Source organism: Nylanderia fulva, unplaced genomic scaffold (genome assembly GCF_048542155.1).
Source record: "Nylanderia fulva isolate GAGA-0341 unplaced genomic scaffold, ASM4854215v1 Scaffold383, whole genome shotgun sequence".
NCBI lineage: Eukaryota > Metazoa > Arthropoda > Insecta > Hymenoptera > Formicidae > Nylanderia > Nylanderia fulva.
Genome location: NW_028190459.1, coordinates 64,074 through 79,631, shown reverse-complemented (window position 1 = coordinate 79,631; position 15,558 = coordinate 64,074). Strand labels below are relative to the sequence as shown.

The window sequence follows — 15,558 nt, the reverse complement described above, 5'->3', positions numbered from 1 at the left end:
TCCAAGATAAGCGGCGTCTTTGTAAGGTATCAAAGATAAGCTTGAGCGGTATCAAAGTTTTCATAAATTTTCTCCGAAAATCCAAGATAAGATAAAAATTCTGCGAATGGCTGCCGCCGTTTTTTAGGCTGAGCGCCGACAATCCTATTACTAAGGGGTTGCGTTTCTTCATCTAAATTTGATAAGATAAAAATTCTGCGAATGGCTGCCGCATTTTGAATCCCCGAGCGCCGACAATCGGATATCTAAGTTTGATAAGATAATTCTGCGAATTACTAAGAACAAAAGGTTTGCCGACAATCAAGCGGGTTGATCCGTACAGGTTGCGACATGTTAATCCGATCCGGCGTGTCGATCCGACGGGGTGAAATTTATCTATGTATTTCTAAGAATTATCAGCGATATCTAAATTTTTTCCGAAGATATCACATAAATATTTCTCGCGAATTAACAATTGCATCACCATCCCCACGAACAAAGGGATGATCGGGATATATAATGAGGACCGATGCAGCTGCCGGGCCATAGTACCACTGGCGAGCGCACGCTTCATTCAGAATGTTTGTAATACTATCAAGTGCTTCCGACATTCTCAGTTTAAGTGCCGAACAGTTGCAATATATTCCGAAGATTGTTTTACTGCAAAAGTGCGGATATTTCGTAGAGCATTTGTGGGAAAAACTGCCGGAGCACATTAAGACGGATCCGGAGGTTCAGACATATCATCGCTGCCTCGAACACTACAATCGGCCGTGGATGCGAACGCATATTGACGGTCCTGCACCGATGATCAGGGATTGCAGCGAATGTCAGCGAAAATAGGCTGAGCTTAAAAGTGCGAATAAGTGATAGACATTGAAAAATGGAGAGCGCACCGCAAAATCATGCAGAGTGTCATGAGAAGGGGTGTTATAAGACTGCTGAGAGATGGTATAGACATCTCGAGGTATGCTGTCACAATGAAAAAAAAGATAACCCGTTTTGTAATAAACGTGAAGCGATGACTTCAATTGTACAATATGTACGAAATCGCGAACTTGGTGTGCGAAAACCGCATACAAGACGTGTAGCCCAGTTCCTGGAAACGCATGAAGACATTGTAAGAGTGGCTGGTGATTTATCTAAATGCACCAGAACGTCTAAGCGACACAAGCGAGTCGCATGTTATCAACGTCGATACAAAAATTGTGTCGATTATTTCACTGTGGACAACTATGAATTTGGCTACATGGACATGCCTTCACCATCGATGTCATGCAAAACACAATCATCCGAAAATGATTCTGACCAAAAAATGGAGGAGTCAGATAGGAGAGAACCATCGTCATCATCATCATCATCATCATCGCCAGATTTTTTGTCGGCAGCCTATTTATCTTTTCTGTGATAAAATAGGTGTACAACATATGTGATATCAACGAGTTCTGAGAGAGAGAGTAGATATGTCTTCGCGGAAGGTGTAAACATGTCGATAGACAACTACTGAGCAGCCGCTATTTTTTGTTTCGTCGGAGATCATCTTTCGGAGATAATTGCATCATTGCATGAACAAAGGGATGACCGGGATATATAATGAGGACCGATGTCACTGCCGGGTCATAGTACGGTGACATTTCAGCGCAATAAGTGACTCGAAAATCAATTGTTTTTGCAAAAATGGAGAAAGACATAGAAATAGTGATCTCCGACAATGAAGAGATGGAGGTGGTGGTCATCCCTAATGACGAGATGGAGGTGGTCGTCGTCCCGGATGACAAGATGGAAGTTATAACCATCTCCGACGACGACAGTGACAGTGATGGTGCGGTGTTCACGACCCTGTGTACGACAGGGAGGTGAATATCATCTTAGATGATATAGAAGAAATGGATGTTGATATCGTGCCCATTGAAGAAGACGGTGATGACAATGACGATGAAGAAGACGGCGATGACAATGACGATGAAGATGACGATGACGATGACGATGAAGATGAAGATGACAATGACGACGGGTACGATACTGACAACGCTGTCCGGGAGTCGGTGAGGTCCCGGATGTATGGCATACGCGCCACTGCATCCCTCGACGAGACAGCGAGGGTATGCACTGTGGCGTCGTATGTCATGGTGTTCGTCGTACCATGGGGGATGATCAGGATCTGCTTTCGCTGTTTCGTGAGAAACAGGGGCAGATTCCTAAGCATCACAACCGTCGAGGAACACACAACATCGCGGTACATAAATGTACTCGAACTGCGTTGCGAGGATTGCCGGGAAAGATTATACATATTCTACCTGGCCAACGCTTGTCCCACATGTCAAGGACGTGAGTATATATAATATGTCAAAAATATATATAATATGTCAAAAATATATAAAATATTAAATTATTATATTTCTATGCACAGATGTCGAGTCCGATGACAGCGATGGGTGATGCGACCCCCCCTCTCTCTCACTGTCCCGTCAGGGCTGTAAGTATATTAAAATACTAAAAAAAAAAAATCTATAAAATTTTAAATTATTGTTATTATATTTCTATGTGTAGATGCCACTACATCGAGCCGCCGCCACATCTCTCTCTCTCGCTGCTCACTCGCCGTCACCGTATATATTTTTATATTTTTTATATTTTTATATTTTTATATTTTTATATTTTTATATTTTTATATTTTTTTATATTTTATATTTTTATATTTTTATATTTTTATATTTTTATATTTTTTTATATTTTACATATATTATTTTTTATTTTTTATTTACACACACACAGTAGAGAGGGTTTGGAGTCATTAAATACCGCGGAAGTGACGAACCGCGGGGTCCTCATCTCTACTGCAACACATGTACAAGTACACACACGCATACACACATGCACATACTCTGACATATGAGGTGTAAATTCGACCGGCAACCTCTACGCGGTACACCTCGGGTAATGCTAATGCCGGCGGTAATATATTAAATAAAAAAATATTAATATAATAAAATGTTTATTAATTTAAAAAATGTTTCCCTTTTTCTTTCCTTATAGAAAAAATATGTAAAAACTAATGTAAAAAAATATGAATAAAAAAAAAGTAATGAATAAAATATGTATTTTATTAAAATAAAAAAAAAATGTTTTTCCTCCTCTCCTTCACATCCCTCGCCGCAACATCTCTCTCTCGCAAAATCCAGGCTTGGAACTCTCTCGTTCACCGTCGCATCTCTCGTTCACCGTCGCCTCACTCGCCGCATCTCTCGTTCACCGTCGCCTCTCTCACCGCATCTCTCGTTCACCGTCGCCTCTCTCGCCGCATCTCTCGCCGCCACATCCAGGCTTGGATCTCTCTCGCCGCAGGCCCGAGCCGCCGAATCTCTCTCGCCGCAGGCCCGAGCCGCCGAATCTCTCTCGCCGCAGGCCCGAGCCGCCGACTCTCTCGCCGCTGCATCTCTCGCCGCAGGCCCGAGCCGCCGACTCTCTCGCCGCCGAATCTCTCTCGAATGCGTGCTGCATTAAATGCGTGCGTCTTCTCTCTCGCCGCCGCGCGCTACCTCTCTCTCTCGCTCCGACGGGAGAGCTCGTATACCGCCGCGCGCTACCTCTCTCTCTCTCGCTCCGACGGGAGAGCTCGTATACCGCCGCGCGCTACCTCTCTCTCGCTCCAACGGGAGAGCTCGTATACCGCCGCGCGCTGAATCCAGGCTTGGATCTCTCTCTCTTGCTCTGACTGCGCGCTGAATCCAGGCTTGGATCTCCTTCTCTCTCGAATGTGTGCATCTCTCTTACTCTCGCGTGCGCCTCGTATGATAAAATTATCGATTTTTTTTCGCTAAATGCATTGTCCTTGACACAATAATTATATCTCGCAAAGTATGTAACGGGTGGCGCGCAAATAAAGTACACCATGATATATACATATAAGTATTTATTCGTCTTATATTTAATACATAATTATGTAGTTTTATTACATATTAAAAACTAAAGCCACCAGCTCGCAATCGACAAGTTGGTGCATGTTGAAGGCATTGCTAGCGCGTATCGCATTCGACAATTCTCTCGCATTCGTTACAGTGGATGCAATATTGGAGAATTGAGTATATTTGATATCAACCGTTGCGACGAGCCTCGTCAATCGATCGTACATTATTTCGATACATGAATCGAGCTCGAACATACGATGTAACGTCGATTCGACCATCATCATGCGCACGTCCGCTGATTCGAGACTTATGAGCTTGGTGCCGTTTATCTTGTGAAAACGTACTGTTAGCGGCCCGACACTTATGCAATTATACACATCGTTGTTGGAGGAGGAGTCATTGTTCAGATAATTTTGAATAGCGTGGCGTTGCTCGTAGAGTCCTTTCCACGTTTCGAGAGATAGTATTAGCTGTTTTCCCCGATGATCTCCTATGGCGATCTCCACGTAACTCGGCGGATCCACTCTGATGCCGATTTCGAGAAATTTGAATTCCGTGGTCGTCAATGCGTATCGTCTTCCTAGTATACAAACCGCACGAGACTCCAGCGAAACGCTGTAAAATTAGGAAAAAAAAATTAAAACTAAATTAGGAAAAAAGAAATTATAACTCATAAAAAAATATAGAATATAGAAAAAATATAAAATAAAATTAAAAATATAAAATAAAATTAAAAATATAAAAGATACAAAAAAAGTTATACTTACTCGTCGCATTTCTTCTCGCACGTTTCTTCATGTCTCGGCATGTAGTAATTTATTTTGCTGCTGCTGCTTCTTTGAACCGAGGGTATTAAAAAGTGAACCGTCAGTTAGAACGGTCGACGAAAGACTGATTGTATAATAAGGTACTAATAATCGAGTAACGGTTATTTTTAAAATATTAGGAGAAGGGGATTCTTAGAAATATATCTGGAGGGAAAGAACAAAGAGAAATATTTAAAATATTAGGAGAGGGGGATTCTTAGAAATATATCTGGAAGGAAAGACAAATTATTAAAAGTAGTGGGGGTAAAAGAAATTCTTAGAAATACGATTGCGTGAGAAATTTTTAAAAGTAGTGGGGGTAAAAGGAAGTCTTAGAAATACGATTGCGTGAGAAATATTTAAAATATTAGGAGAAAGGAATTCTTAGAAATATCTGGTTAGGAAAAATAATAAAGAGAATAGTATGTAAATAATATGTTTATTCAAAAAACGGATGATTGTCGCGATTAGCCGACCACCAATTGAATAATTTAAATACATTTTGTAACGCGCAATTTTTTACATGTTTATTACATCGTAGAATATATGTGGGATCTAATTTATTTAATGCAGGCACATCTTCATATATGGCATCCAAGGTCTCAATCATGAAACCGCTGCACGCATCGTCCACTATTTCGGCAAGCCACTCTCGCTTTTCGAGTCCTTTTACATACACGAGAGAGGACTCTTCTTCTTCCTCCTCGTCTTGTTCATTTATGCCATTGATAGCTGCCGTGATCAAGCGCTGAGCCATGCAGTATGGAACATTTCCATCCTCCCATTGCAAGCTGTGATGATGCTGAGTTATCCATGAGGCCTGGCGCCTTTCCGACTTTATAAGCACGCTCCACGGCACAGGGCATGCGAAGAAATAGTGTGACATGATATATCCTCTTCTCAGGATTGCCGCTTCCTTCACGATAAATCGCTTGTTTAGGATAAATCCTTGCAGGTCGACAAACGTTGGTGCGGACATGATCTCTTCGATGTGAGCCAGTCGAGAGGTATTACTTCACTAACATCAGACATCTCGCATCATCATGATTATGTATCCTCCTCCCCCTCCCTCACATGCGTAGTTGTGTAAACATTTTTAGGTGATTTTGCGCACAACGTTGGTCAACGGGTTGTACTGGATCACGCGATCGTGCATGATGAGGCAGTACGCAGTGGTATTATTAGGTATATTCTCCTTACACTCAAATTCCAATCTCACATCCACCGTTGCGCTCTTGACCAATTCGTTTTGTCGAGAACAATCGATAATCACAAACGGACCGTTTTGTAAAAACCGTGTGATGGTGAGGCTCGGCTCGAGATACTCGTATCCGTAATAATTTTTGCAGAAACGCGCATACGTGTCATACAGAATCGACCATCTGTTTCTATCGAAATCCAGATTCATATCGTCGTACGGATAACATTCCGAGTTCAGATAGAGTTTCACGTTGGTTAATTTACAGTTGTCGAATCGACTCGTATCCTCGGACATGACATTTTTACGCCCTGTTTGCAGAGCAAAAATTACATATCGCGGCTTCTCCAGTTGAGTCGCGGTCTTAATGGCCCACGAATGCTTGGTCGTACGCTGCAATAGCGGAAATTCGTATAAATCCCACGAGCGGAAACCCATGCTGAGGTAACGTCCGCTTTCCAGAGCGCGCAGCATCGACAGCTTCTTAATCTCGCTCAACAACACGTGTGGCATTCGCCATTGTATCTTGAATATGTTGATCACAGGCTCCAGTGCAGAATTTCCATACAGACAATTATTGTCGTTGCGAGCTCGTATTAGGATCAACTCATGACGCGCATTAATAACCACGCGTTTGTAATCCTCGCAAAATCCCAGCAACATGTGCAGCGGTACGCAAAAATTAAAGTATCCATTCACAGTAGTCGGGCTATCCCAGCCTGCATTTCGCATAATCACGCTTCTATCGGATGACATTGTCACATAGTTTTTCAGCAGACTTGTTATTCCCACATTCCTGTTGCGATCAATCTCCACACCATCGAGCTCGTAGCGAATTTCGTCAAACATGAATGCAACGCAATTATTTCCCAGCATCACATTCGATCCCTCAACTGGATGAGTTATCCGCAGTTCACCCTCGATGTAGAGGAAACTCTCATACGGCAACGTATATAAATCCTGTTGTTGTATGGGTATTCTTATCTCGTCGCTGTATCCAAATGTTGTGTTGGCAAACGGGTTGTATGTGTGAGTCTCAATCTTGACGATGCGATCGTCAAAGACTGGCTCTTCCTCGATGTTGAGAATCTCAGTCATTGTTCAGATGGCGCGCACCGCAAATCCCAAAGATTGTAAAAATGCAACGTTTGACGAGGTGAGTCTCTTCTTCACGGTTGATTTGATATTAGCAAATAATGTTGTTGCTGGCCTGATTGTGTTCTTCCTGTCTTTATTCAACACGAGCATCCCGTTGCACGAGGGTGGCCCGCCGTCGTACGTGCAATCTAATTGTTATCTCTTCACCTCGAAAATCGAGCAATCGTCCCTCTTGGTCAGTAACGCGTAACACTAAATCAGTAATGCTCCGTACGAAGACCGGCAGGTAAATGATATGCGCCGGCGTTTCCGATATCTTATATCCTGGTGGTACCCTCGGTGAAAATTCATGTATCGTGTGAACGAGTTTATCGTTGCAGTATGCACCCGCGGTCACGTTACACTCTATGCGGATAATGTTCACGTTGATAATATTAATCGCCATGTTCGATTTGTGCCATTTTCGCGGTTGCAGTATACGATTCGAGAATCCTAGCAGCGATCCAATGTTGTTGGGCATGCTAAAGTTTACTCTGTAGGCACACTTAATCTCGCTTCTCATCGTATTGTAATTAGCGCGGAGCACGATTAGGTAATCGTCATCGTCGACACCTTTATCGCTAACAGCATTATGTTTTCGGGAAAGTGCTCGTTTCAAAAGTTCATGTATCGCTTGCAGCTCGTACGATCCCTCGGGAATCGTAATTTCCGCGTCGTCTTTGCCGTAGTAAAATTTATTAGTCGAGGAATCCACATTCGATATAGTGTGATAAGTTTCAAAATCCGTCAGACCGAGCTCGTAGTCCGCGTCGCTCAAATCTATGGGCGGAAAGTAGGTGGCCGCGAGGACGCTACTCTTCCCAGTCAATGTTAGTGTTAGCGACATGTTGACAAAACTGAGTTAAATAGCGCAATGTCACTCTTTAAATTCGCTGCAAGTTGAACTAAAATTCAATCTCTCGGAGAAACTGCAAGCACAATTGTCCACAGATACTCTGATCATACGTTTGAAAAGAGGTGTAATTATATTCCAATTTCGGCACGTTTAAATATCGCACCAATTCCTCGGGTGGTCGAAGATTGCCAAAACTGTCGAAATAGAATGCGCGATTTCCCCTTTTTGCATACGCCACCCTATGAGTGCCAGGACCGTTTGTGCAGTCCAGATTGACGATACCGCTCTCATATTCTCGCGCGCCATTTATCGGTAAATTATTGCGCATAAATATACCTTTAAAATATGGAATGTGCATACGTTTTGCAAGTTGTAGCAATTGCACATTTGTAGTTACACCTTGCGGCATTTTTAACGTTTTTTTGACGTTTTTTTTTTCCTCGCTCCTCGTCCATATTTGTAAGGGGCGAGATACAGTCCGCGGCCTTCCATGGCGCGATTGTGGCGTAGTATCTCTTGCAACTGACGTTGCGCGGCTTTATTGTCGTTTACCGCTTTTGCTACGCCAGCCGCTCCGCCGACCAGGGATCCGAGCGCGCCCAGCATTGGTAAAATCGGCAAAAATCCGCCTCGTTTCGCTGCTGAAAGTACCCTCCTCTTCTTCGTCCTCTTTTTCGTCCTCTTCTTCAAGCCCATGCCGAGCTTCGTCTTGGCTTTCATCGCTGCCCAGACAACTGCGGCCGCGGCTCTCTCACCGAGACTCGAGTTTTTCGCGACAATGCGAGTTTTCGCTTTCTCGGCGAGTACCTTATCCGCCGCGTGTCTCTCGGCGAGTTCGCTGCTCCGAGAGTACGCTATATCGTGTTCACGACACGCCGCGTCCAATGGGTTGACGCCTTGATCACCTCTAGCCAATCGCTTTTCCAAACGAGTTCCCGGGCCGCAAAATTGATAGCCGGGGATATAAAGCTCGACCGGAAGTGCGTTTATCGCACGATTTAATACACCTGTGCCTATTTTCGTTGACATCCGCCGCAATCTCTAGACGATACTGAACAAAGCGCGAGTCCGCGCAGCTATAAATAGGCGGACGTTGGAGGTCAAATCGGGAGTGAGAAAATGAAATTCGTGCGACAACCTCTGACGATACGAGTGATGAATTACGACGACAGAGTACGCTGCAGCGTGAACGAAGGTGTGCGCAAACACGGTACGATGCTACCGACAACTATACGCGCGATCGTTTGCGGCCCCTTGAATTGTGGTAAAACCAACGTATTGATAAGCCTGCTGGAAAGTCCGCACGGTGTGCGTTTCGAGAACGTGTACGTGTACTCGAAATCGCTGCAACAGCCGAAATATCGCTATTTGGAAGATTTATTGACATCGATTGACGAAATCGGCTACTTTACATTCTCAAATAACAGTGACGTCATTCCACCGAGCGAGACATGTCCAAATTCAATTTTTGTCTTTGATGACGTGGCATGCGACAAGCAAGATACGATAAGAGAGTACTTCTCAATGGGGCGCCACTCGAACATCGACTGCTTCTATCTCTGTCAGACATACGCGAGAATACCGAAACACCTTATACGCGACAACGCGAACCTGCTAATCCTATTTAAACAGAACGCCACCAATTTGAAGCACGTGTACAACGATCACGTGAATACCGACATGTCGTATGAGGATTTCGGGGAGTTATGTCGTACATGTTGGCAACAAAAGTATGGATTTCTAGTGATAGACAAGGACAGCTCGCTTACGAACGGGCGATACAGAAAAGGATTTAACGAGTTCGCGATACCGCGGAGCCATTAGTCGTCGACAGCACTCTCTAGAGTTTAAAATGGTTGATAATATTCGCGAGCGTGAAAAGGTTGCCATGGAGATTGCGAAGACGGCCGAATCAATCCGCAAGAAACACCGCGCTCTGAAGACCGGAAAGATCGATGATGATATCGCCGTCAAGACTCACTTTAAACCTATTATCGAGCCGCTAAAAAAGATTGTCGACAACGCGACGATTTCGGTGAAAAACGAGCCTAACACCGACGACGACGACGATGACGGTGTGAAGATCGAAACACGGTATGAGGGGGAGACACCGAAAAAGAGAAAACATAAAATTATCAAGCAATATAAAGAAGAGGAATTGAAAAAGAGAAAATATGATATTTCGAAGCCATTGGACGCTTCACTGCCGACAACATCTACACCGATAAGCGCACAACCTGTGATACCCAAAGTGCTCGTAGACGAAAATGTTTTGGAAACCATGCGTAACCCGCCCGAAATATCCCTTCGACACTGGTTAAGATCGTCGGAAAGTCGACAAATGATGCGAAAGGATTGGGGGCCACTAGGACAAAAGTACATGGACGCTCTCCTCGGTGCTGATGAGAAGAAAGAAATTGATAATGTATACGGAGTCTACTTCGGCGAGAATGAAATGCGGCTCGGCAGCAAGCGATTCGCGATTGATAAAGATGACAATATAATCATAGGCGACACGCGGTACATTGGAACGCCCGGATTGTACGAGTTGATCTTCAAGAAAAGACCCGATTACCGGGATGACGATTTGCAAAAATACAAGCACATATTATTGGCGACAAACGTGCATAAACGCAATTTTGATGCGCAAGGTCGTGTGAAGGGTAGCAAGGGGGACAAGTACAAATATATAATCGCACCGTTGACGCGGGTGGAGAGCCCAAAATCTGGCACTGGAATGCCTCGCGCTATGACGCTAACCGACAATAAGATTGATTACGTGCACTGGGACGACCCCAACGAGCTAGTGGATCGCCTACGATTGCTCGACGCTTCGCGCCAAGCTGGCAACAACGCGCATGACAACGAGATCCTGTCGATCATCGAGGAAATGCGGGAAGCGGGCATTATTATAAATTAAACAAGGGTTCCGACAATCTATTCAGTCCATCGCGTGACACTCTACAAAGCATTGCAAAAATGTCTATCAATAAATTTGGATTATTCGAGAGGAGAATTGATACAACCGGCGATCATTGGCACACATTGATGAGAAGATGTGTGCGTAAAAACGCTCTATGTTGCGTCGCTACAGATTATGACGCAAGATCGCGCAAGATTCGCCGTGTAGCGCAACCTGAGGCGGATACCGATGCCGTAAACAAATTGTACCTGGAAGAGTGCTTTAAAACATTGATGGTCCAACAGAAAGAGTTAGATGAGAAGCTGGCTGCGTTAGAGAAGGATGTACGAGCGTTGGAGACTGCGATAAAAGAACTTTTGCGTGCACCAAACACTACCTCAGACATCTAATGAGCGGTTGGCTCGGAAACGTCGATCGTAACCACTTCTTCTAGACGTTCGTTTGATGGACGTGCTACCAAACAACAATGAGTGGTATCAGTGACCGACCCGGAAGCAGCAGTGACCGACCCGGAAGCATCAGTGACCGACCCGGAAACGGTGGTGAACGCGACCGCTACGATCGAGGTTACGATCATGTCAAACAAGGTTGCGAACGAGGCTACGAACAAGTCCTTAAAGGTTACATACAAGGCTATCACCAACTCAGTAAGGGTTGCGAACAGGTCAGGGACGGTTACGATCGATTCAAAAGCGGTTGCGAACGGATCAGAAACGACTGCGAAAAAGGCTGCAAACGAGTCAAAGACGATTTTCGAATGGGTCAAGGACGGGAGTGAACAACGCTATAACGACTACCTAACCCGAAAGAACCCCGAAACAACGTGAACGAACCTCAAAACAACGTGAACGAACCCCGAAACAACGTGAACAAACCCCGAAACAACGTTAACAAACCCCGAAACAACCCCGAAACAACGTGAACAAACCCCGAAACAACCCCGAAACAACGTGAACAAACCCCGAAACAACGTGAAACAACGTGAACGAACGTGAACGAACGAGAATGAATAGTGAAAATAACAACGAGCCACATAGTTTGGAGAGAAGGCAGTTGGTAAACGAGTTGCACGCGTCAGCGAGAAAAAATTTCCCTCGAAGGCATGTCATAGTGCGAGGATACGATGATCTGTGGCAAGCCGACATTGTCGAGATGCGTCCGTACTCCCGTTTCAACAGAGGTTACCACTACATACTCACCGTCATCGATGTGTTGAGCAAGTATGCGTGGGCTGTACCACTCAAGAGTAAAGGAGGAAGCGAGACAGCTGACGCAATCGCTGAGATAATTCGAGACAGCAAGATGTCCGAAAAACATGCAAACCGATAACGGGAAGGATTTTACAACGCCGATGTGCAACGACTTATGCGAAAACATGACATTAATCACTATTCGACATATTCGATATTGAAGGCGTCGGTCGTCGAGCGATTCAATCGCACGCTAAAGAACGACATGTGGAAAATGTTTACGCTGAATGGCACTTACAAGTGGTTCGACATACTGCCACGCCTCGTATCAGATTACAACGGACGCAAGCATCGAACGATTGGTATGCGACCCGCCGACGTTACCCCCGCGATCGCCGAAAGACTCTTGGCTACCGTGTACAATCGTGTAAAAATCGCGGGCCCGGCAAAGTTCAAAGTAGGTGATCAGGTACGCGTCAGCAAGTACAAACAACTTTTCGAGAAGGGTTACACGCCAAATTGGACAACCGAAGTGTTTAAGATTGTTAAAGTGCAGCATACTAATCCCGTAACATATCTACTCGAGGATTATCGCAAGACATCTATCGCTGGAGCGTTTTACGAGCACGAGCTGCATCGCAGAAATTGTCCGGATGTGTACCTCGTGGAGAAAATACTGCGCAGGAGGGGTTACAAGGTTTACGTGAAATGGCTGGGATTCGACAGTTTGCACAACCCTTGGATACATAAAAACAATGTTATTTAATGTATTTTATTCAATCATTGTATAACATACTATATATTGTATACCATATATACAAAATATATATAAAATATATAACAAAAAAATATATAAAATATATATACTTCTCATTAATACATCTTTACAATATAAATATAATAAATATAATAAATATAATAAATATAATTTACAACGGTATTCTATAATGTCCCCTCGGCAAGGTGTCGGTCGACTCAGGTACGACATACCGTTTGTTGTCGTAGGGACTTAGAGCAATTTTTGTCTTGCTGATGGTATACACTTTATGCAATTTCGATCTTATGCATGACTACTGACGCGTCATTTCAATTTCGTCATTAAGACAACGCGTATAACCGTCGAATGTTATACTACGCGCTACGACGTTACTTTTGACATCTTTTGCCTTTTTAGTGTCCTTTTTACCATCCACCCGCAAAGCATACATTTTTGCTCTAAGCCCGACGAATTCGGTCATTATCGCGCCGTTATTCTCATCTTTCATCAGACCCGGCACCTTTTTATTCGCGAGCGGTATACCGTACGCATTATTCGCGGCGTAGTCGCTGGTATCGAATCAAACGATATCGCGTTTCAAATTTTCATAGACATCCTGACATTTAATTTGATAAATTAAACTGTCCGTGTCGGTGTACATTACTCTACAATTGTCACGATAGAGCGGTGACATGTATTCGTGATGAAATTCATAAAGACATACTTTTGATATGTCGAGTATGCACATGCCGACGTAGATTGGTTTGTAGATTTTAACTTCGAGTTTGCGTAATTCAATTGCAACTAATTTTTCCGAAAATACGCTAGTACTATGAAAATTTGGTTTTCGCGATCATTGCCTCCGCACCGTACCGTCCGTCCCATTTTGTTAATAATTTTACATCAACATGATTGCGCACATTTTCCATCGTCTTGCCAAATACCGCATTATTCATCAATTTATATAAATTTTTTTCAAAATCGTTTTTCGCATGTGTTCTAAACTGCGTGTTGAGATCGATGTATTTTTGCAGCCACGCTGACTGCGTGAATTGTAGTATGCGGTATATTTTTGTTATGCGTAGCCCGTGGCGCGTGCACTGCTGTAGATTACGATAGTGTATCACGTAGCGCTTCTTATCGCAAAGCGTTGCGAGGAGTTTATACTCCCGCTTGCCGGGCGGCTTATCGCGCGTCGGGCAAAACGGTAGGTCAATGTGCGCGTCATGAAGATGCCGCGGATACTCTAAATCTACTTCGAGAACATAGCCTATAGGCGAATCGAACGCGATAGATGATACGTCAAAATTCGATATATCGTCGACCCACCGAAAATCGGCATACGGCAATGGTTGACACATTGCCCATCCGTATAAATTATTTACATCGAAATACATGAGGTACGATGAGGGTTTCGATGGGTCGTACGATTGCATGTACTTGTTATTAGCCTGTGCGTATCGGCCTGAACATTGACTAAGGCCGCCGCGTATACCTCGTTCGACAAACATTACCATGTCAATGTCTGTTAATAATTCAAATTTTATATTCGTATGTTTTAACATGGCGTCCCATGTATATCCGGGGAGAGTATAATAATACGCGGGATCGAGTCCGTAACTTTTTATACAACTATCGCGAAAATTCTCAAATATATCGGCCAATAACAAGACATCAATTTTTAAATATAAATCGCTATATTCGCCTAGCGTTCGAAGGGAGAATCGGCTCCAGACGGTCTCGGCGTGCGCGTAATCACTCTCGGATACTGTGTCGCCGGTTAAGGAACTGTAAAATGAGTCGCGCGGCGGTAAACGTGTGTCTTGTAATCTGTCCACGCAGTCAATGTATTCGTACGGAAAGACGCCCTTCCGTGTCAATAAATTGAATTTTTCACTAGTTAAATTTTGATATTCCGAATGTAAAATTTTTAGTTTTTCTTTATCCAAAAATGACGCTAATTTGTCGAGACTAGCGCTGAGAAACTTGTACGAATCAATAAAGCGTAATTTAATATAATTTTTCGAATTATTATCTTATGTCAATCTAACAGTCTTCGAGAATGAAATGTATTTTTCCTTTGTTATCGGCAGTAATTCCATTTTCCCTTCGAACGCTGTGGCTATGTCCTCGATAATAAAATGCGCGTCGTAACCGGACAGATTGTGAAAGACTATAGGGATACAAAATGATTCTTTGTAATTTAAGTTACAATTTGAATGCGCAGGACCCCTGTACCGGTGAGGTGGCAATGATCGCGGACGCGTGTATCGTCTTCGTCAAACGGTTTTTCACAAATGTGACAATGCGTCGCGGTGCGAAATTTTAACCACTCGTCAGGCGTTAAATTTACCATGGGGACATTGGTCGTTAAAATATTTTTTACGCGGATTGCTAAATTTTTAAGCTGTTCGGCGAACCACGCGACGCAATCGACACTACGGCGGGAATTGTACGCGGACAACGAACTGTCGTACAAACACTGTACATAGTATGCGATGCTGAACACTTGATGGTGTTGATGATTTTTGGCATCTTCGGTCTTTGCCAAAACACACTCGAGGTCGGCGTACACTACAAACGGCAGCCGCTCCTTCCTCGTGTAGTTGTCGAAGCTGAGCCACTTGTCATTCTCGCTCGGCAACCGAATAGCGCAGTCGTTCAGTTTCCCGCAATCTTCCATATGCGCCTGCAATTTATCCACCGCTCCGAAATAATGTAGGCATCTGTAAAAAATTTAATGAAAATTTAATTAAAAATATAATTTACGTGTAATAAATAAATATATATATATATATATATAC

The 15,558-nt window shown here is 43.7% G+C and overlaps 1 protein-coding gene across 1 annotated transcript; it reads left to right on the top strand.

Moving 5' to 3' along the window:
* Positions 1 to 9,736: 9,736 nt before the first annotated feature.
* On the top strand, positions 9,737 to 10,804 carry LOC146722020 (uncharacterized). Its single transcript, XM_085485665.1, has one exon. The coding sequence runs from the start codon at positions 9,737 to 9,739 to the stop codon at positions 10,802 to 10,804; it is 1,068 nt and encodes a 355-aa protein (XP_085341791.1).
* Positions 10,805 to 15,558: the final 4,754 nt, after the last annotated feature.

Bases quoted from the DNA above. Each gene is read 5' to 3' on its own strand.
- LOC146722020 (XM_085485665.1), top strand. From the start codon at position 9,737: ATGGTTGATAATATTCGCGAGCGTGAAAAGGTTGCCATGGAGATTGCG.